Source organism: Osmerus eperlanus, chromosome 1, assembly GCF_963692335.1.
Source record: "Osmerus eperlanus chromosome 1, fOsmEpe2.1, whole genome shotgun sequence".
Classification (NCBI taxonomy): domain Eukaryota; kingdom Metazoa; phylum Chordata; class Actinopteri; order Osmeriformes; family Osmeridae; genus Osmerus; species Osmerus eperlanus.
The window spans coordinates 21,093,010-21,116,207 of record NC_085018.1 but is presented as its reverse complement, the minus strand read 5'-3'; the positions used below and the strand labels follow the sequence as shown (position 1 = coordinate 21,116,207).

The 23,198-nt window shown below is 42.8% G+C and overlaps 1 protein-coding gene across 1 annotated transcript in view; it reads right to left on the bottom strand.

The window, feature by feature from the left end:
• Positions 1-6,692, bottom strand: part of magi1b (membrane associated guanylate kinase, WW and PDZ domain containing 1b) — an 87,403-nt gene extending 80,711 nt beyond the window's left edge. The window contains 1 exon segment of the mRNA XM_062469840.1: positions 5,870-6,692. Coding sequence (XP_062325824.1) covers positions 5,870-6,167 — 298 coding nt within the window. The 5' untranslated portion in view covers positions 6,168-6,692.
• Between the last annotated feature and the right edge of the window lie 16,506 nt (positions 6,693-23,198).

The following is a 23,198-nucleotide window of genomic DNA, read 5'->3' as shown; positions in this document are numbered from 1 at the left end:
TAAACAGGTAATGACATCTGAAAAGTAGGCAATGTGACCCTGCCATCATTTGTGCTAATGATGATGGTGAAAAGAAAACATTGCTCTGATGGCCTGTGCTCAACCATGGTATCCGTAGCGACGGGTTTTTCCCACTTGGTTTCCAGGTCAACAGTATGAGTATGTGAAGGTGTCAGGCGCTTGCAGAGACAGTCAAGGGCTCAGACATTTATAGGGTGTTGATAAAAGCGTTACTGGCCCACAGGAACACATGACTGGAGAAGGGCAAGCCTAGACAACCTCACAGATCTGTCCCAGGGATGTGGAACCGGAGGTCCACAAGGACAGCTCTACAGTGAGTCACATGAGGTGCTGTGGACTGCAGTTCTACTAGCTGGAAGGACGTATTGTCTGGCCCACCTATGTAGCTTCTGTAAAAGCAGTAATCAGACGTACAATTCAGCTCTTAGTCGTCGGGCGCACCAACAGTTTCAAGCCAATTACCACATGCTTTCTCAATCAACACAACCATAACACTGGTCTGAATCACAGTGCCTGAGATGACCAGATGGGAGATCTAGAGTTGAGCCCTCAAGCAACACAAACACACACACACACACACTGTGCGTGTCTCTAGGTAATTGGAAGTGACTGCCAATGAGCCTGAATGAATAACTGTGATGAATAAAGACTGACATTTTGTTGTAGACTAAATGGCAAATTGGCTTGGAAAGTGTGCTAATGCCTGATCACGTAAGCAGGGTGATTAATAGAATACTGTCTGGATAGACACCGATGACAAAAGAGATGCCGTTTGTCATTTGGATCTCCACCGTTCCTGTGTAAACACTAACACATGTTCTGATTACATCTGTTTCTTCTTTTGTTTTAGGGGCTGGGGAAAGAAGTCATTTCCCCCCTGTCAAAAGACATTACAACGTCTCTATAGTATATAAAACTGTCATTATGATCCCAACCAACATACTGTCCTGTCATGACCAGACCATTATGGAGGAGTCCTTTCATAGGGACACAACAAGAAGCAGAGCCAAGTGGTAACACTGAAGCCAGTTCACAAAGACATTTAAAAACCGTCTCTCATCATGGCACTAAGCAAACCAAAGAGACCGCATGAAGAGATGAGGGAGAACGGAGAACAGATGAACAAATGGAGAGACGCTAAGAGGCAGGGAACAGAGAAGAAGAGAGAATAGGACAGCGTGAGACTGTTTGACTCTTTTGACTGGTCTGAGCCATGCCTCCCCATTGGTGGCTTTTCGAACCAAAACACAGGAGTGCGTGTGCTGTCTGCTCCCCACGGCGGAAAACCGACTCATGTCGAAATCCTCTTAGTCAAGACTGGCCCTTACTCAAATCCCACAGATACCCCCTAAGTCTGTGTGTGTGCGCGCGCGTCAGCATCTTTGAGGCGGGAAATTGTGTGTGAGCATGTGTATGAATACAGTATGCGTGTGTGTGTGTGTGTGTGTGTGTGTGTGTAAGGGGCTTTGCGTTAATGAGATTTGTGTAATCAGACCCCAGAGCTCTGGCCCGACCGTAATTAAAGGTAAAAAAAAAAAAAATTGTTGAAAACAAACAGACTCTCCAGAGGACTGAATAATAACACAAACACATGGATTTCCTGGACACAAGTAAAAGCAAGCACATTTTCAGCGCACTGATTACTTAATCACAGCCAATGGACATTATTGATTTCTATGAAAAACAACTTCAGACTCTAGAGAGTGCTCTGGATGAAGGTAGAGAAAAGGAAAAAAAAAAACACTTAACAATCCCTAACCCTGGAAAATTCCAGAATGCATCCCGTCCTACAAGGGCACATCCTGACACTGCTGTCTGCTTGCACCAGTCCTTCCTGCTGCTGCTGTGGCCACGAGGGGAAGAGTGTCATCGGGGTAAACACCGGCCAAGCTGAAGGAGGGCATCGCCACGTCAGCCTGCGTCATGCTCCTTCTCTCCAGGCATGCACATGAACACCCTCCTGCTTCACAGGAGCACAGCTGTCCACGGTCAGCCAACTCTGTCAACAACTGTGCTGTTGTCCTAATGGATGGCTGGGCCAACTCTCTCTTCACAGACCCAAAAACAACGGGATATTTCGACGCAAGATGTTCCATGTCAAGAGGCTGGTTTGATCCGAGTTGCCAAAAAGGCTCTTGAAAGTGTTCATGGACAGTAAGTATGAGAAGAGACCTAGGAAGCCAACTCCTCATGTCCCTCTCTGCTCAGTGTGCCATCCACTCTGACGCTGCTAGCTTGTGACGCTAACTCACTGTACCTCACAGCTGTGGGATTATGCTAACGAGACAGCTGCAGTGATAGGGTGGGAATAAGCAGAGGCCTAGTGAGAAGATTTGTCATATCAGCCATCACTTTGGATGGGCCATAGATGCTTCTGGGAACGAAAGTAAGACGAAGAGTTTAAGCTCAGGGAAATATCTCAAGATTTCGTGACATTCAAAAGAGACTGGGGACTGGAGAGGGATGAGCCTGGAGGAGCTGGATGTTGTGGTGTGTTGGTACGGAGCAGGCTGAGGGACTGTACATGACTGACAGCAGTTCTCAGGGTTGCTGGGCTCTACCAGACAGAGTACGGATAGTTTAGGGCACGTGGTGTTCAGTCCAGGCCTGCATTGAGGGCCAAGACCAAGAACCCATCCTCCCCTTCCTAAATGACAACCCTCTCACCACATAAACCTTAACAGAAGCCTGCATTGACATTGTTGCATACTTCACTGGCTTTTGAACATTTTCATTGGTGCTCCAGTCCCATGGCATGTCAGTACAGGTCTTGAAATTGTTGAAATCTGTGCAACCTCAAAATATATTTGGGAGTATTTGTGCCAATGCACATAATCGTTATGGTGCGATCCGTTTTAATGTCTTTACAAAACGCTCGCTAATTAGCCTACTACACAGTACGTGCCTGCTGTGAGCTGATACAGTGACCAGTCCACCGTTCTATCCAACGTTCCATTAACCAGTTCAACTTAATCTTTAAGTTCTTAATTTAAATGCAGATTTTAGACGTCAATCACTCCATTGTCACGTGACGGGGAGCTAAATCGCGCTCAAAATCTGAAGAGCTGAAAAGACACTATGAAAATGTTCATATGGGTGGGTGCTTCTAAATTTTTGCTGGTGCTCCTACATTTTTTAAGTTGGGAGCACCAGTGGTACCAAGTAAAAAAAATAAAAATAAAAATAAAGTTTATTTCAAACCCTGCAGTATGTCAGAGACCAGCGGAACCTGGGGCAACGCAGCACTTTACACTTCCATTACTCTGGTAGCTTCCATTACTGTAGTCAGGCAGTAGGAGCTCCTCTTATTCTGTCGGAGAGAGTGTGTGGTAACAAGAGCCAAGAGGAACACATTTGCATTCATTCTTAACACAAGTGAATACATTAGAGGCTCCTCAAGTGGAAAACTAACGATCCTGGGACAGAGTAACAACAGTCTGAGGAGGATTTAGAGAGCAGGTCACTTCTTAGAGCACTACATATCATGGGTCATTAGTTACTTTGTTCTTATTGGTGGATAGACACACACACACTTACAAGCACACCAAAAGCAACTTCAAGTAAATATTGCATGGAGACATGCTGCTTTACTTCTTTCTTTCACACACTTTCTATCTTTCTATCTCTCTGGTACAAAGGTGGGGGAGGGTGGGGGGGTCACGCAGAGGAAGAGGAAATAAACGCTTCCACATGCAAAGCAAACCGGAGACATTCCCTCCGTACCACCTACAGTTAATACACTTCAATAAATCTGAACCAGAGCACCAGCTCGCTACTCACACCACACAGAGAAAAAGAGTCCATTTTCTACCCATACAATTTACAACACAGTTCAAATCTGCTGAGCTTGCACCGTTCATCACGCAAGCCCCACGTCACCATGTAGCTGAAAAAGCTGAGCCTTGTAAATGAGCCACTTTGCCTCTCCTCTCTTCCTCACACGAATGAAGGATTCTCTGTCTGAGTAGGCCAGTAAAAGCCTGAGTTACTGGGACTATGCCAGGGATTAAGACCCGTCAGACAACGTTCTGACGTGACCCAGACACCAAATACCTCCAGCGTGACCTGCCCTGACCTTTCACCCCGGTGCTCCATGCTGGATTTCACGATTCTGTTGCCTGTCTCCATGTCCAGGAGGCTATGGATCCCAGTACAAACAGACTTAACTTCCACCAATCCTCTCTCATTGGTCTCTGTAAGTCTCTGTAAATAACAAATACCTCAGTAGCATGCCGGTGTCAGTTATGTGTGAAATGTGAACACGTTCAGTTGGGTCGACCCATCTAGCACAAGACAATTGTGATTCTGTAGCTCAAGCTTTTCAATCAAAAGTGTACTACTAAATACCAATCAATGAAAGAGAGAGAAAATGAGAGAGATGTAAGGATACAGTAATGGTTCCTTTAAAAAAGCAGGTACTGTGGGAATGTGTGAGGAAATGACATAATGTAGTTAATGATTTTCCCAGAGGTTTTGACAGTGAATAGAAACGTGCATGGCAGCACAGTGGCAGTCACACAGTGAGGTGTGTGTGTGTCTGTGTGTGTACAGTATGTGTGTGTGTTTCCCCAGTGTTCAACCCTGAACAAACTTTGCTATCAGTAGTTTCAGTCTCCTTTCTGATTCAAGGACTAAATAAAAGTGTAGTGTAACTGTATAGGACTCACTGCTATTATTTTGGCTAATTAAACTGTGTGAAAATGACAGGCCCATTGGGTACAATTAAGCCATATAAACTTTATAGATGGCATTTGTTGCCAAACATATTTTACCAATTAAGACTGATTAGGGAGAACATATCCCCAGACTGTATGAATTATTAAAATCTGAAATTGAATTTTGTCATGTGATCTAATCGCCATGGTATCCCCCCAGACAGGACCTGGAAATGGTATGTTCAAAACTAAGCAGGAGTTGATTGGCTGAATTTCCTGATATTGTCTTGAGTTGCACATACTGTAAGGGGGAGCAGACAATAAAGGCCACACTGTGAATAATACAGGAACCGAAACCATGTGTACATACTCTGTTGTAGGCTGGAAGCCTACTAGATTAGGATAGGAGCTGAGCAGCAAAAAAAGATGTTAACCCTTGTGTTCTCTTCGGGTCATTCTGACCCATCAGTCATTGTTACCCACCGTCGTATTGTGACAACTTTACCGCATACAAAAACAAAGTGAAGCATTTTCTTTTAACCGTCGGGCTGTCTCAGACCCTCCACATTGCGAAGGTTAAAAGAAAATTATTTTTATTTGTTTTTGTATTGGGTAAAATTGGGTAAACACAACGATGGTTCGTTATGAACCTTTGGGTCATGTGACCCGAAGGCAGCACAAGGGTTAACTAAAAGAGCCGTGGGTCAAGTTGGTTCCAGACATACCGATAGGCTACATGCCGGTGTGTGCTTCGTTTAATTCGCTCCTATTCCTGAGTAAAAAGTTATGAAATCTGTCATGAAGGAATAAAGCTGGTCCTGGGTGGTTGAGAGCATCTCTGTTGGCATGCTCCCAGCGGGTGGACTGTCACTGTACTTCAGCGTCAAATCGTATACCCACGCTGACTCAAGTTGACTATGAATAGTCAAACTGTGAGCTACTATTGTAGTCCAAGGGCTGGAGAAGACGTCAGTCAATAAGTGCCTTATGGGTAAAAGATCAAAGCCTGCTCCGTCAAACTATTAATTAATTCATAAATGATCATGAAAAAAAGGAATTGGTGTTGAGAGTGTTTATGAAATGAATAATTTCATGAGGGCTAAACCAGAATGTAAACATAGAAGTTCAAACTTATCATGGTCTCACTCAAATAGCTGACAAACGTACACAGAAGTGGCGCCGTTGCGACTTACCTTGTCTGACTGTTTTCAATCTGACGGGACCTTTGCAGTTCTTTATTACTGTCTGTACGTCGTATAGAGGCAATCCAGATATCGAGAGGTTTTCTACTTCGAGTAATAACTCCCCTTCCGACAGTTTTCCATTTTGGTAAACCACTATATCCTCATTAACTTGCCCGATATAAGCAAACTCTCCATTCTCCGCGCCACCAAGCAATGGCACATTCAAGTCACCGCGAGCATCTTTGCAGACCGCGCACTCGTTAACTTTGGTGGTCCAGTGATTCTTCTTTTGTATCACTTTGGACATTGTGAATAAAATCCAACAAAAAACAGGTGGTCTCTCCGACAAGTATGAAGGCAAAGTATCTCACAAAATGATATAGGCCCTATTCTATTTAAAAGCAGCAAACTTTCCTTTTCTTTGCCTGAAGCATGAGTGCTGCTGTCATTTTTTCCCCATCATACAAAAACAATCAAGCCATTCTTGTCCGACGAACGACTTCAAAGGAACTGCTCACCAGCTGGCGTTAATTGGAAGCTACTATTTTTCTGATCTTCGGAACATCTTAGCCGTTTAATCCTCTTTTATAGATTTTAAATACGGTTGTCAGAATCCTACAGACGCCTGCACTCCCCACTTATTATATCCTTTCGGAGTTTCTTTTTTGAAACCACTTTGTTTGAAAAAATATTCTCTCAAAATTCATACGTTTGCTATTTCCTAATACTATTCCAGCGACTTGGTTGGTGGTTTCAGTTCGATAACGTCTCCTTTAAGCAGGTACAATGTTGTCGTGTGTTGTGTTAAAATTCATCCCACTCCGACTGATCGGGATATGCTGATAGTAAAGTGAGCGCATGCGTCCTCTCCCCACCGAGTCCACGGGGATATCTTGACTACACTTATTACTGGGTCCTAAAGCTCCACTACGGTAAGGTACATGCTACCGACGTTGTGTGAAATTGGCTTTTCATATTTTCTTTTGTCAAAAGCAATCTCTACACATTTATAAACTATTGTTGAAAATGTTATTCAGAATAGACAGCACCACAGTTCTTTCCTTTGACAAACCTCAAATCTTCTTAGTAGGCTACGTTGAAAGGACAAGGAACTAAACATTTTTTTGGTTGAAACATTACCTATTTTACCTGACCATTTGCATTACAGGAAATATCAATCTTTCATGTTCTTTATAAACTACGTGTTTACTAGTGTTAGTGATTCAAAATGCTTCAAAAAATGAATAATAAAATACAAACACAAAACAATCATTGAATGGAAAGGAAAGTAGATGTGCATGAGGATGTCAATACCATCATTCTCATTCCCTTTTCCCACCGCAGAGAGAGAGAGAGAGATGGAGAGAGAGCAGGCATTAGACAGTTGTGTTGAGACACAGGGACGTGAGCACGCTGTTTGATGGGATCAGATGGGCTGGGCCTCTCACCTAGGGAAAAGCCAATGAGCGTTTTCCAACCTAAAAATAAAATTCAAAGTACTCCTCGTCCCAGGGGAGGGAAAGCGTTGGCCTGGATGGGACGGAGAAACAGAGTGGGTGCTTTTAAGCCCCGAACCTTGTCACGTCCCCGGCCATCCTCCAGTCACACACGCGCAGCAGGAGCAGCTCATCACACATTGTGACAGCATGACACAGTAACTCTACTACTGGAAAAATTGCTTAAACATGCATACCGTTACAAAACCAAAATACTGTCCGTTATTGCATCACACAGGGCTTGATCAGTGAAAGACTGCTGCCTCATTCTTGGAAGAGAGAATACAACAGGAAGTATAAACTGAAACAACTTCTTCAGGTGTGGAGTGAGGAAGAAGGAAGCTGTGTATGACCAGGAGAACTCTGCTTTTTTAATGGCCACCGTACTGCATATTTGTCATCTGCAATAAAGTTATTGCTTTCTAATATACAGAGCATGAGTGCACCAAATGCATTCTCAAGGTAGATTGAATCGATGCCCTAGTGTCACACAGTGTAGCAGACATGAAGGATCTCATTTGAAAAGCAACATTTCATGTTTCTCATTTCCAAGGCTGTGCGCTGCTTGGGAAAGTATTATGTAGATTGTTCTTGATTGGAGTAAGTTGGACAGGATGCAACAAACATAGCAAGGCTGTTGACAGTGCAGTTTGAAACTTGTCAACGACTCCATGGTCTGTCAGAGATGGTGTACATCTCATGGTTTATCTGTCTCTATGTCTTGGTCTCTCCTTCTATATCTATGTATCTCTCTACTCCCTCTCTCTCTTTATCCCTCTTTCGATCTGTCTTGCACATACGGAAACATACCATCATTTTGTTGAGGACATACTGTAACCCACAGAACAATGTTGTTCTTCCTAACAATAAATAATGCATCGGTTTAAATGCTATCTGTATTCATACATTTGGTCAACTTCACCATGGATAATACATGAGTTAGAGAACATAGAACATAAGTCAACACACATCCATAGAATACATACATGTCAGCCCTGTTCTTGAAAGCTTCTATTCATAGAATGTCAAGACCCCATCTTAGTACATGCTCATTAAATCACTGTTCTTTACATCGGCTGCTGTATCATCTGAGCATGACAGAACATCTAGAGGGAGGGGATGGTCTCTCTGTCCCTGTTCCTTTACATTATTATTATTATTTATTTTACTCCAGCAGTTGCAAATAAAGTCATTCATTTTATAAACCAGTTAATTATTAGAATCAGGTGTGTTGGAGAGTGTTTCTCCAGGAACAGGTTTGGACAGGCTTGGGTGAAACCACACTGTTTTTCATATGTCTCTTTTGTTGAACTGGCTCAGTCTGTTTTCCAGGTCAGTTAGTCTTCATTGAAAATATTGTCATCACCCTTTTCGATTGTGTGCATTGGCACACATCCGAACACAGTGATGAAGGGTTTTCAGACATCCACACACAAGTAACTAAACACATTAAGAGCTCTATTCATCACCGCGACATCACCGACTGTGATGAATGCACCTCTACAGGTCCCTGCAGAGAAGACAATACTGTTGGAACACAGAATCAGAAGGGGTTGTACAGTCCTTCAATGTTCCACTGCTGCTGTTTATTCCCTCCTTCATGTGCAGTTCTAGATGCTAACTTGATCTGCTAGGATGGAAGGTATAAAAAGAATGAGAAAGAGTGAGAGACAGAGGGAGAGAGAGAGGAGGTGAGAGAGTAATCGCATTAGGGTAGTGAGGTTCTAAATTAGCCATGGCTGTCATAGACCCTACCTCTATGCCGTGTGAGGGGAGATGGAGGGAGATGCAGGGAGGTGGAGGGAAATGGAGATATGGTGGAGGGAAGTGGAGGGAGATGGAGGGAGACTTTATGATGTGATGTGGCCTACGGCTGCCAACAGGAGCTCAGATGACCTTTTACTGGATCTTGCAAACCTCGTTCGGTGAACACACACACGCAGACACACACTAATGCATACACACACATCCCAACACTCTAGAAGCACTGTCACAGCCCAGATCTATTAATGTATTTGTTCCAAATAGTTTGTATAGTTATTGTGATGCAGATTAGATTGACGTTTCTAGTCTGCCCAGTATGTAGATCCAATAGTTCCAATGGAGTCTTTACTAAGATCACGTTCAGAAGAGATTGTGAAAGCTTTGCTAATGCCTTTTGGCTTATCCTGTCAGATACAGATGTTGTATTCACATAGAGAGGAATAAATGTTGTTGTGCATGAGCATTTTCTTCTGCTGAGTTTAATATATTCAATCCATCATTAGATTCTCTAATCCTGACGATCATACAATACCCATGAGGTCATCATATGAACAATAAGGACTATTTGTTTTGTTGTTGTTCTCTATGACCATAGAACATGCTAGAACCCAGTGGCCGTACCTTCCATAACACAGACACTGACCTTACCATGATATCCCTGTTTTCACCACAACATAACAAAAACCTGTAAACGAGAAGGTCATTTTCTACTCAGATGTCTTTTTAATCAGCTTTTCCTCTGTGACAGGATAATGCCTTACTTGTCCGTATATCCACAGAGGGGAACGAGAGAAGGAGAGAGAGAAATCCGTTTTTTAAACTAAAGCAGCGCTGCAAAGCACAGTGTTGCCCTTCCAGATTAGAGATGAATAGCTCTCACCAAAAGGCCATCAGATTATCCAGCACTACTTATGAAAACTGTCGGGCCATAGGCAATGACAGGAACTTCTATAAGTGCTTTCGTTGTGGTCTGACTGTTCTCTTGGCAACATGTGACCTGTACTTTTGTAGGCTATTTTGTGACCTGGACAGCAATGTGAAGGGTCTTTTTAATTCCATAATCTTTCAATCTAAATGAGGAGCCACATAATTCTAGTCTCTGAGGTAAACCTTTGCCAAAAAGTATGATTTCCAGTGGAAAAAAAGCGTTACTCAGCATATTGAGTAACGCTTGAGTAAAATATGGAGGCCCATGTCCCAAGCAATAAAGTATTTTTTCTACATTCTCCCAGTCAAAGTGTTTGAGGTATATCAGCTCTAATGTCACAAATATACATGAGTTTAGTGTAAATGTGTCCCATTCTTCAAAACAAAAAGTCATTATACAAAAACATCTTGGGTAACAGACATTTGCGATCACGTGACTCTCTGAAATTGTGTCCACACCATGAATATCAGACACGCCTTTATTTGTAGATGCAAACACGTTTACCATGGAACATAGTCAGAGAGGGGGCCTGTTACTAGGTTGGAAGACAAGGAGTCACCTGTACTGTCACCTGTACTGTCATTCAGAATGTGTATCCCGGGCCACTGTCATGATCAACAGGTCTGTCCACATTACGAGCGGTTCCTGTGACGCCCACAGGTCCCTGACGTGGGTCATCATATAAGGAATGTTCTTGAATGGTTTTCAAAAGCTGTTGGTGCCTCTGGGGAACCCAGTGAGTATTCTTTGGGACTGGTAATAGAACAGAATATCCCATTATTTGAATTGACGTGTACACTGTCAAAACAGTGGAAGACTACAGCATATCCAGATTATGTAATGAGTGGTAGATATTTGATTAAACAAATATATTGTGTGATGTGACAGTTACAGTTTTTCTCGACTGGTTACACACATTTTCTGAATGCATACCTCATACTCTCAGAACTCTACACACAAATCAAAAAAACACACACACAATGGGCAAAACCCCTCACTTCTCCTGCAAAATTAAACTTAACATTCAAAACAATGTTATTTAATCTCAAAATGGTATTTTGTTTTCAAATGACAAACACAAACCATCATATGAATAGACATTTATAAGAACCATTTGAACACTGATGTGCTCAATGTAAAACACTATGATGAGTGGAAAACACTTCATTCATCATAGTGAGTTAGGCCTTTTTTGTTCAGTGTTACATTTACTACAGACAGTACATACATAAGTGTGTTGTAAAATATTGAGAATATTGTTTTTATACTCAGAACACAGAAATACACGGTAACAAATATATTTTACGTATTTTTCCCAGAAAAACAATGTACACAGTGTACATCCCAACCAACACAAAGTTGCACATACAGTGGTCTACATACAAAACAACAGAATAATTTACTGTATAGTGTATACAGTTACATTATTATTATTTTTCTTTGTATTTGCCGTAATGTTATGGCGTTATTTTCTAGGACCATGTTCATGATTTCAGTTTCCTGTTCAGGAGACAAAAGACGTTCCCGACCACCTTATGTTGGTAATCTTTCAGTTCTGCCAAACAAATAGTAAAATACTGTAAATACTGTGAAAGGAATACAAAGTAGGAATACATTTTCCAAATACTTGAAACATACTTTATTTTTACAGTCCTACAGAACAGTCCAAAGGCAATACTGTACTACTGTACTCATTGAGTACTGTATTGATATGCAGTAGGCCTACTGCAATTTTGTAGTGAGAGTAGATTTCTTACCTATTCTCATTTCGGAAAGTCCGGATGATGGATGCTACAGTGTACCTACTCAAATTTGGCTGTACTCTTTGCCCAGCCTCCCTCATTGTTAGACCATGGTTGACTACATGGTCAACCAAAGTGGCTCGGATCTCATCAGAGATTATGGTCCTTGGCCTTCCTCATCCTCGTCCTCCCCGTCCTCCTCCTCTTACTCTCACTCCTCTGCCTCTGTTTCCAGTGTTGGCATCCATTGCTCAAAAACAGAAGAGGTCACCTGTTGCCCTTTTATGCTAAAGCTCTGATTGCTAATTGTAAAACTGTGTGACAGGTGTTTGTCCATGCGATGAGTCAGTGTGAGTATTTGAATGGCAGTGTGTTCCTTGTGAAAACAAAAGATTTTCTTCATGAAAATTGTGCCAAATGCAGAGAATTGTGTGTAGTGTTTTGAAAAAAGTGTGTTTTAGAACTGCAATTTGAGTGTAAAGCAGGAATTGTGCTTGTAGTTTAGCAGAATTGGTTCATGGGGTTGGTGCATGAGTTACATGTTGTGGTCATTGTGTCTCAAGTACCAGTATTTGTGTGTAAACAATTGAGAAAAACTGTAACACTGCATACCCAGTTATGTAACACACCACTTAGATAGCTCCCATCTTGTATCTGTCTTTTAGACCATACCATATTTATTTCTATACTGTACTATATACCACAACACAATAAAGAATAAATCATTTTTGCTCAACTAAATTTATATAGTACAAAGGTCTAAGGGCGACTGCAGGAAATGAAAATCTATCCATTTGGATGCCAACCAACCATTTTGTCTTTTTCAACAGGCGTTGTTGACATCTAAAACAAGTCGATCAAGATGTGTTTACGAACTCTCAAACTGGCATTGAAATGTTGTTTCAATTACTTTGTTTACATGCTTGTGTACATGTTTGAATGAGAGAAAGGCTGACAGAGAGAGAGAGAGAGAGAGAGAGAGAGAGAGAGAGAGAGAGAGAGAGAGAGAGAGAGAGAGAGAGAGAGAGAAAGAGAGAAAGAGAGAGAGAAGGAGAGAGGTAGAGAGAGAGAAGGAGAGAGAGAGAGAGAGAGAGAGAGAGAGAGAGAGAGAGAGAGAGAGAGAGAGAGAGAGAGAGAGAGAGAGAGAGAGAGAGAGAGAGAGAGAGAGAGAGAGAGAGAGAGAGCACATGATGACTTGTTGGCTATGTCTAGGCTTGGTCATGTGGCCCATGTTGAAGCATAGCTGAATAATTCAATCCAACACAACAAGGCTTTAGAGCAAGACAGGAACCCTAAGTGCTCAGCTCTTCCACCCACTTGAAATACGACACGCTGGCATTGAACATGATGACACAATCTAGAGGTTGTGTCAGTGTTAAAGTTGAACCTTAAGGGAGCCCAGAGGGTTTCAACCTGGCCCCGGCCCGCTCAGGTCAGGGGTTATTCAGGGTAGCTTGATGAAAAAGATTTCTGGGACAGTTCAACACAGACTAGATGTCTGCGACAGTTTAACAGAGACTTCTTTGGGATGATAGACCATAACAATATAAAATGCATTGACCACATCATCACATTTAGCTCTAATGAAAATTCCTTAAACTATGAACAATTTATTCACATTACAAGCGTTGCTTTGTTTTATGCGCTGCTCTACAGTGCGCGGTCGCGCTTCGTCAAACAGTAGCTGTCCATCATGCGTAAACTAGCTAGCTACCAGCACAGGCCTTGGCCAAGGCCGTCGCTGGAAAACAACTCCCCTGGAGAGCGCTGAAGCGAGACTATCTTGCTCTTCCCTCCCCCCCCCCCCCCCCCCCCCCCACCGACATCTGTGGTTTGGTCTCTGCCTGGGTCATGACCAAGGATGTCTCCTGGCCAACACAATCTGCATAGGGAGAATCGGACTGATTGTGGCCTAGGTCGAGGGCGCCAACCCAGACCTACTCACACATTAACTTTCACCTACTACAGATATCACCACCCCCCCACCCCCATCCAACGCCTTCGCCTGTTTTTGTAAATGTTGTTGTACTTATGTGCTGAGGTTTTTGTCTGTTCCCACACTGTACTCCTCTAGGAGCATTGTCTGGGTGTTGCCTTTTTTCCTCCTCTTTCCTCATGTTTACCTTGTCTTGTCTTGTGTATTAGAAACTGCAAGTGGCAGCTCGGATCTAAGATGGATTCGAGAGACCGCAGATAGTGCGGCTAGTTTAGATCAACACTTGTATTATTGTTTTGTTGATTTTATGTAAAGCACTTTGAGCTGCAATTCTTGTATGAAAAGTGCTATATAAATTAAGTCTTACTTACTTACTTACTTACTTACTTACCAGCTAACATTTATTCCAACCCGCTAGCAAACTTAGTTTTTAGGCCTCTATATTTTTTGGGGGGGAAAACATCCAAAGAATTTACATTTTGGGACAGGTCAAGTTCAGTTTGGGACGATTCATTTTGCCCTTAGGGACGGTACTGGGACAGTGAGGAAAGAAGTTCGTTTTCAGCCCTGATTGTAAACATATGTAGCATGCTTGTAATTAATTATTGAACAGACCCTGAACAAGCATGGAACAACTGTGTTCTTATGCTAATTGAATCACAGAACAAATACAATACTGTACAGTACTTTATTTAACTACAGAAATGGCCATGATTATAACAGAGGCGTAGCCACGGGTAGGCCTGGGTGGGCACAGGCCTACCCAAATAGTTCGAAGGCCTACCCAAAAACGAAAATATCTCCGAAAAATTATGCACATCGCAAAGCAAATAAGTAAAAAAACTGAAAAGATGCCTATCCATATTTTCCTAGGCCTACCCAAAAAGATTATTCTGGCTACGCCCCTGGACTATACAGCATGGAATCTACCTAGATTCCATGCTGTATAGTATGGAAGAAAACAATGGAAACAGCGGGTGAAATGAGGAGATCAGACACGTAGCTCCAGAAGAGTGGAGACGTTCACAGACAGTTTGTGTCAGGGCTCTTCCCAATTCCAGGGTGCTCTACATGCGCCTCAGCAAAGCCACCGTTTTAGATTCTCCTCAGATTTCACATGTGATTACTCAAGGACGCTTTCCCAGACCACATGCAAGACATGCGGCCGTCCCTCCCAGCCCGCCCAGGCACTTTTCCAACTCTGACAGCAGGACAGCTGGAGCAAACTGAATACAGAGGAAGGGCACGGCACACAGGGAGGAATGACAGGACAACATGCACACGTCTGATCATTGAAGATACTTTGAGTTTATTGCATTGAATCGCCAGTAAGATGTAATGGTTTCAATGTGTAGAGAGGAGTTTGCACAGTATGAAATTGTATACACAGTATAGAAAATGAACTGCAGATTTTATCGTGGCATGGTTTGACTTGTTGTGCTATACTCAAACAAACCAGCTTTTTGTGACAGACATATAATACAGTTTTGACATATTGTAAAAAGTTATCAATTGCAATTGTTCATGACCCTCCCAAGACCACCCTTCCCCCCACCAACGCTGTGTATTTCTCTCAACCTTGAAATACCTGTCACGCAGTGGCTTCAGAGGGAGCTATTGTCTCACTCTGTCCATGTGCTCCTTTGTTTGCTTGGCCTTGTTGAGTGTCATGACACATAACACTCAACAGGGTAAACAGACAGGGTTTACCCACACCAGCCTTGGTGCATTCTCACCACAAACCATGAGCTCAACATTTACTACAAGTTGGGTAACATTTGTGTAAACTTGACAATGGTGGGTCACATGTTCTCACAGTTTGACATCTGGTTATTACCTTCTGATGGGAGGGTGTTCTTGCTCAGAAAAATGAGCTGAAGCCGTTTCAACTACAGTTTCAACTGAATTCTGAGACCATTTATCAACTGTCGCACTCCACAACATTCTTTCCTTCTCTCCTTGTCTATTCTATTAATGTAAACTCAAGCATGGAACACACACACAGACACACACACACGCCTAATCCCTCTTTCTCCCTCTGGACCACACAGGGAAACCAGCACAGAGTGGACACAGTCCAAAACACACCAGGCTGAGTGGGCCCTATATATCTTTTTATGGCTCTAATGATCATTTCCTACGAGTCGAACCTTGAGGCCTCTGACAGGGTGTTTTTAAGTGATACGCCTGTTGGAAATCCTCAGCTCTGATACGATCAATCTCAAAGACAACATAACTAAAATCACGTTGTTTTCATAATCCACTGGGCTGGCCTCCCTCTGCACCAGGCAGCCAGGGGGCCCCTCTGAGTCTTGGTACTGGCCATGAGGGGCTCAGCCCTTGGCTGCTCCAGCTGAAATGGGCTGTGTGGCTGGTAGAGGGAATTGCTAATGGAACACATTTGTTCTGTTACGCCGTGGGTAACCCGATCTTGTATGATTTCAGTCAGACACATGGTGAATTTCTGTGTAAAAATTGGTTGAGGGAAAGCACGTGAGGCCTTCTCACAGAGACACAGGTGGTTCCCCTCTTCCATACGAAGGGAGAGCGGGCTCCCTCACTCAGCTAGTAACAACAAAGAGCTTTGTTCCTGTGTGGCAGAACCCATCACATCTGGTCTGCACTTCATTAAGTCCACAAGGTTGAGGAATTACCAAGGGTGCTGGATGTTATGGACTTTGATGATGATCTCAGCATGACACGGATATCCAAAAATCATGAAAATATGGCTTTAATGATAGACTGGAAAGCAGCAAGGCAACCAGACAGACAGACAGGCAGGCAAGAAGGTAGACAACCAGGCAGGCAGGCAGACAGACAGAAAGAAATACAGATTTGACCCCAGATTCCGTTCAAGCCGCTCATCTGACTGAACTGTGGTATTCCAACCATGCAAAGACTATGCCGCAGCACAGAGCCTGCCATTGTATCCTCAACTGAGAAGCCATTTGATGATCATGGTTACCATGGTGAGAAGATGTGCATCATGTGCTCACTGTCTGGGCAGCTGTTTTGCTGTTGTTGTTATCTTTGTAAACCATGTACTTTTACAATCTTCCTAGAACTTCCTAATAAAATAAGCATGTGACTTCATCCTAGCTGTTCTGCTGTTGACAAATCCATTAGGAGACAATGAATTGACGGGCTGCATCACGTAAAGCACTTACAACTGTAGTGTTTAATGAACTTCTGGTATTCACTGTAAATCCCATTCCTCTCAAACTAAGTAAAACTCCCACCCTGTTCTTAACTTCATTATACAGCCTCAATGATCTCTTCCTCCCACTCAGACTTAAGCCCCGTCTCAGATCAGCTTCAGAGCCTACATCCTGGTACAAGGCAGCGCACGCTGGCACTCAAATCTATGCTAATGTCTCTTGTTCGTGTTAATGTTTCTAAAGCAGTGGATAGTCAGTTCCTTTTCTAAAGAAGTGTTCAAATGGGCCTCTGGCTGAGCTCCACGATGGGTTAAGGAGGGAAGGGAGGAGGGGGTTCTCCCCCAGAGAGAGTGACAACAGGCTAGGCATGGAGAGGGCCTGAGCCTGGGGAGGACTTGGTTGTTACCATGCCCCGGTTGTGTGTGTTGGAGCTGGGTTGGGTTTCATTCAGGAGGCCAGGGGCTGGTGGCGGAGGCCTTTGACAGCAGGGCGAGCCAGGAAGTGAACAATAATTCAAAACAGCCCTCAACAAAAGCCCTTCAACTGGGTAGAGTAGAATATTTCTGTATATCCATGGTCTCTTTGTGTGAAATGAACGGCAGCTGGACTGTATGGTTGCTGTTACAGTGCCATAAGCCAACTTGCAGTCTGCATTGTAATATATACATCATGTACACAATGCAAACCACTGTATGCTAGACTCATACTATACAATCAAATAATAACAAACTTATGACAGCATATCATATACGTTTGAGAGTTTTTACACATCCAGTACTGTAAAGAAACCTAATACAGGTTTGTGTTTGAAAAAAGGCATGTTCTAAATGGATATGTATCAGCTACAACTGTGAAGTGAAACATCAATCTACTGTCGTGGTGATCAATAGAGTGCTGAGTTGAGACTTGCATTGAAATGATTCGCACTTTATTTGTCTTCTTGACATGCAAGATTATTTTAAGATTATTTTAAGATCACAAGCCCGGGACACAGCCGAATGTTAAATGTTTCTTCCTCTCGTTATTGTCTTGTGTATGTCATTGGGTTACAGAATGTGGGAACATCCTAACATTCCAGAACAGGATTAATTGAGTTCTTCCTCAACAAAACAAGAGCTTGAGTTGATGAGACATCATTAAACCACAGTGGCACAGCTGTGCGTGAATATTTTATGATGGAATATGTTCAAAAGCTCACGATTATGGGGCTCTGAAAATCATCCCGTTCAAGAATCACGAAACACACACACACACACATACACACCTGCACACATTGTCTTTCCATCGTGCCTTTATATAACTCCGGAAACAAAATGATCCAACTCAGTGAGCAGTCAGTAAAGCGTGAGGCCTGAATGAGCCATGGCTCTATGGGTTGGGGCAGCGCTGTGTCTCTCTGTCAAGTGGCATACACTGTTCCAGGCAGGCCTCTGTCTTGTTCTGCAGTGCACTGAGCTCTGCTCTGCTCTGCTCTGCTGCTGCGGGTCCTGGCCTTCACTGGACATGACCAAAGGAACATCTGCTGTGACTCAGGCCGGTGGAAGGTGTGTGTGAACTGTTGAAAGATTTCAAGAGGGATGACATTGGGCTGTATAGAAGGGTTGATTAGGTCAAGACTTGTCTCCATGGAGATTCTAACTAGACGATAAAGCTGTCAGCTGATGTTTGTCTCTGATGTAATCCACGTGGTGAGTCCACTGGAGGATGGTGTCACTCCAGTGCCATCTGAACTTAATGGTCTGTATAAAGTATAAATCCAACAGTAGTACTGTTTTTTTATGTCACCCGATCGTAAACAACACAACTGCTGACACACATCGATCCGTTTAAGCATGCTCATAAACTGACTTCTACTCAGCCTGGTCTTCAGCCGAGGCAGAGCTAGGGAGCTGCGCCTGGAGAGTTGAGTTTTTATCTAATTACCAATGCAATACATTCTGGACCTCTCCCTCCCTTTGTTTCCTTTCTTCCTTTCTTCCTTTCTTTCCTTTCTTTCCTTTCTTCCTTTTTTTCCTTTTTTTCCTTTTTTTCCTTTTTTTCCGTTGTAAGTTTTTAGTTTTTTTCCTTCAGAATTTCCCAGCAATTTTTCTTTTTTCCCCATCAATTTGTTTATGCCCTTCTTTCTCTACTAGGTTGTTTAGTTTTTACTCCTACAGGGCATGAGCATGCACATGTATTTACATCCCCTCCTTTTCCATATGCTTTTATATAACCCTCAGTGTGTCTACTGGACAGATGAATACATGAATACATGAATACAGATGGATGATTGGGTAGATGGCTGGATATACAAATAGTTAGAAAGCTTCTCATTTCTGATAGAGTAAAGTTAAAGCTAAAGAGCTAAAGCTTCTGAACCCTCATTTTTGATGTTCTTGCTTTTGGTATGGCCACTTGATGAATAATGGATGGTGAGAGCAAGTATCCTGACAGGGGGGCGGTGAGTATGTCCATTATTGATCTCCCGTCCTGTAGCGTGGAGTCCCCATTAGAGCGGCTTATTAAAAGCCCAGTGAGACCAACAAACCACTGCATCCCAGCGGGACGAAAACAGAAGCAGTCATTATCTCTTGAACAGTTCTATTTACATGTGGGTCTAATTGAGTTGCATATTGTTGGTTTAAGAGGATGATGAGCTTCAGGGAAAGCTGATTGAAAATTGACTATTGAAGGAGAGTTGATTCCCAGTAGAGCATTTGAAATTCAGGAAAACCTTCATAAATGAGATTTACATTTAGTCATTTAGAATCTCTCCCGAGATCCCTCGGGAGAGATTTGCAGCACGACGGACCTTTCAGCTGATTGGAGGCAATCTCTTGTTCTATCTCTTCCTCTCTCTGCCTCTATCACACACACACATTCATAGCCCTATACAAGACCTTGAGACTGCAATCAGAGCAACAACACAAACTTTGCCCTAACTATTCATGAATCTACGTCCAAACGACCAGTTGTGCGTCTGGCTTCTAAGTGTACGACTGCAAGTGTGTTACAGTAAGTGGTCTTCTTCTGGATCAATCCAAATGCTGCCATCTGCTGACAACTTGTCCAGTTCTACATATTTGGGATATATGCAGTTGTCGTTTTTAGATTTGGATGTAGATATTCTTTTCAAATTCAACCTCCAGACAGACAGCACATGGTGCATGGTTTTGCACACTACACAAGAGCACGGTAGTGAGTCAGTCTCATTTAATGAGACTGCAATGAGAAGTTGATGGGGAGAGGGTGCTATTGTAAACCTTGTCTATAGATACTGTTTAATCAGATTACCAACCTGGTACCCCACTGGGCTGGTGTGAAGCTGGGCTCCACTGAAGCGTGCATAACAAGCCAGGCCCATGGGTTTGAGGAGAGGAGGTGAACCATATGTCAACAGAGCATGAGAAAGTATTCACCCATTTCATATTCAAATACCAAGATCATGCAAATGAGGGACGTCACAAGCCTGCCCTCACAGGAAGCCGAGGAGAGAGAAAGAACAGAAAACATAGATCATAGAAAACAAATGTTTTCAGACCTCACTACCCCTAATGCAATTGATTCCTCTCTCTCTCTCTCTCTCTCTCTCTCTCTCTCTCTCTCTCTCTCTCTCTCTCTCTCTCTCTCTCTCTCTCTCTCTCTCTCTCTCTGTCTCTCTCTCTCTCTCTCTCTCTCTGTCTCTCTCTCTCTCTCTCTCTCTGTCTCCAGGTAAAGACTATTCCTCCCAGCCCACTACATTAGTCTCAGGGGATTAGATCTCTGGCAGAGAAGAGGAGAGGATGAGTAGTTATGTGCTAGGGTCAGCGCAAGAAGAGCCATCTAGAGATCACCACCTTTACACAGATTTCCCTGATCTCATCGCTTTAGTGGAGAAACGTTGCCATTGACAATTACTGTAGTGTCATGGTTGAAACTTCATGTCTTGGTTCCGACTTCATGTTTGTGTACAAATTGTCCATCCTCTATGTACACAGTTTTGAATTGCCCCGTTAAACAAGGATTTCCCTGAGACTAACCTGAGGTGACAGGCCTTGAAGATAAAGATCTCCAGCCCACCAGAACCTCATTTCAAAGTCAAGGCTCATTTATCAGCCTTTGATCTAATTAAACATCTCCCAGCTCTGATGAAACCAGAGACGACCTATTATCTGCTTCCATTATCCACAGTCTCAGGATGAAAAATCCCTCTTCATCTCTCCTCAGTCTCAACCTGCTCCTTCCCTAATCTCCTGAGACTTGGCTTTCATATTGACTTCTAGTACAGTAGAACATCTTTCCTCCGTTCTGGATCCTTTCCTCTTTCTTTTCACTCACTTACTCACTCACTCACTCTCCCTCCCTCTCCAAGTTCAACTGCCATCATTCATCTCGTACTTGCGTGTATTCCGGTGCTTCCCTTATTCAAACTCATGACTGTGACTTCCCTCTCTTCCAAGGCTGGCTTTTGATTCTGTCTGGAGCCTGTAAATCCACAGCTTTCATTTCCTACTCCTTTGCTGACCCCTGTGCTGTTTTAGATCAGTGCTTGACTGCCTTCTACCCCAACACAGGGCCCAGAAACAAACTCCTCTCCTTTCTCCTGACAGGACATCCATCACCAACATTTGGATTTATGATTGGGTGGGTGGAGGGAGATCAGGGGAGGGTCACAACAACCCAAGGAAATGGGACCATGAGTTATGTTTCTTCCTCCTCCTGAAATGACTGCTTAGTTCACGTAAACTGATTACTTGACCTTGGGACTCATTCTAAGTATTACACTAGCTCTGGAAGTGAAAGCACAATTCTATCATAGTTTTATGTGATCAGTCAAAACCTTGTATACTGTTTATTCCGAGTATCTGATGTGTTGATTTCATCCTTGTGTCAGGGTATCTAAAAAGTGGATCAGCATAACCTGAGCGCCATCTGCTGTTGGCAAGCTGTACTGCAGTCCTATTGTTTTCCTCAGCTACATGACTCATAGTCATTATTACAGACTTGTGAATTAACATGCATTAATTTCAACAAAAACACAGTTAATTCATTAATGTATAAGAAATATGTCACACTTATCACATGTTTCACCTAATTATTGTGTAAAAGTTAGGAGCAAAGTTAATTATTATCTTGGAATTGGCCAGTCCATCTAACAGATTCAACATAAATAGATAGATAAGTAGATAGACAGATGACAGCTGGAAACCACTTATGATATAGAAAACAATAGGCTTCATAGGACTTTTTTAAGCAAGTACCAGTCAACAGTAACATTCTCAGCACATTTATAACTGTTAAACTTGGTCAAATCCTTTGTCAGCAGAGTTTGCATATTACTAACAGGAGGTGGACATCTTCAAAAATATTCAGTATTTTAATGAGTGCAGGAGGGAGGATCAATGAGGTGGATTTCTTCTCTTCAGATCTAGGGATTGGCTAAACTACAAAGGTTGTTTAGCCATAGGGTCTTTGATGCTTCCTTTGTCATCACACACACACACACACACACACACACACACACACACACACACACACACACACACACACGCACGTTGCATACACACACATACACCCGCACACACAGACATCAGACACACACACACACATCACATACACACACATACACACAAACATCTTGATGTGACTTCGTGAAGCACCACTGAGTGGCACTGTGAGACCGTGGTGAAGATGAAGCTTTAATGCCCAGATTCTCTATAAATCTAAAAGTCAATATTTCCCTCAATGCAGAGTTCTTGCTGTAACGTAAATGGTAAGTTATGTAAATTACGAAGCCATCTCAATCACTGAAGTAACAGTATTGAATAATTATCAGGAAGTAGCTGTACTAATAACAACCCACTTTTTATGTTTCTGAAGTCACATGCATGGACCAACAGACCTAGCTTTCACAAAGATAAATAATAGGTATCTTTACGTGCAGTTTTAACTAGGGATACCTGCATGCTGTCAGTCCGATTCAAAGAAGACTCATTTCTCAGAGTTTCAGATTGTTTACGTAAGAATTGTATTTTACAGCTCTCTCCAAACAAAGCATGTAAATATTTGACTAACGTTTGTGCAGTATTTGAATGACAATACCGCCGATATGAATGCAGTGCCGCTGTCTGAGAGCGAGTGACAGGGAGCAGATCTATATTTCCATTCGAGCTGAGATGAAGCACAAATAGGATTGTGTCTCAAGCATGTTTGTGCATATTTCACAGAAGTGCAGGTTTTCAATCTTCATTGAACCATGCAGTCGATGACAGTGATGTCCCTATTGGAAACACACAAACACCCCCCTAACACACACGCACACTCACTCTCCCATGCATAGACACACATTGGTAGCA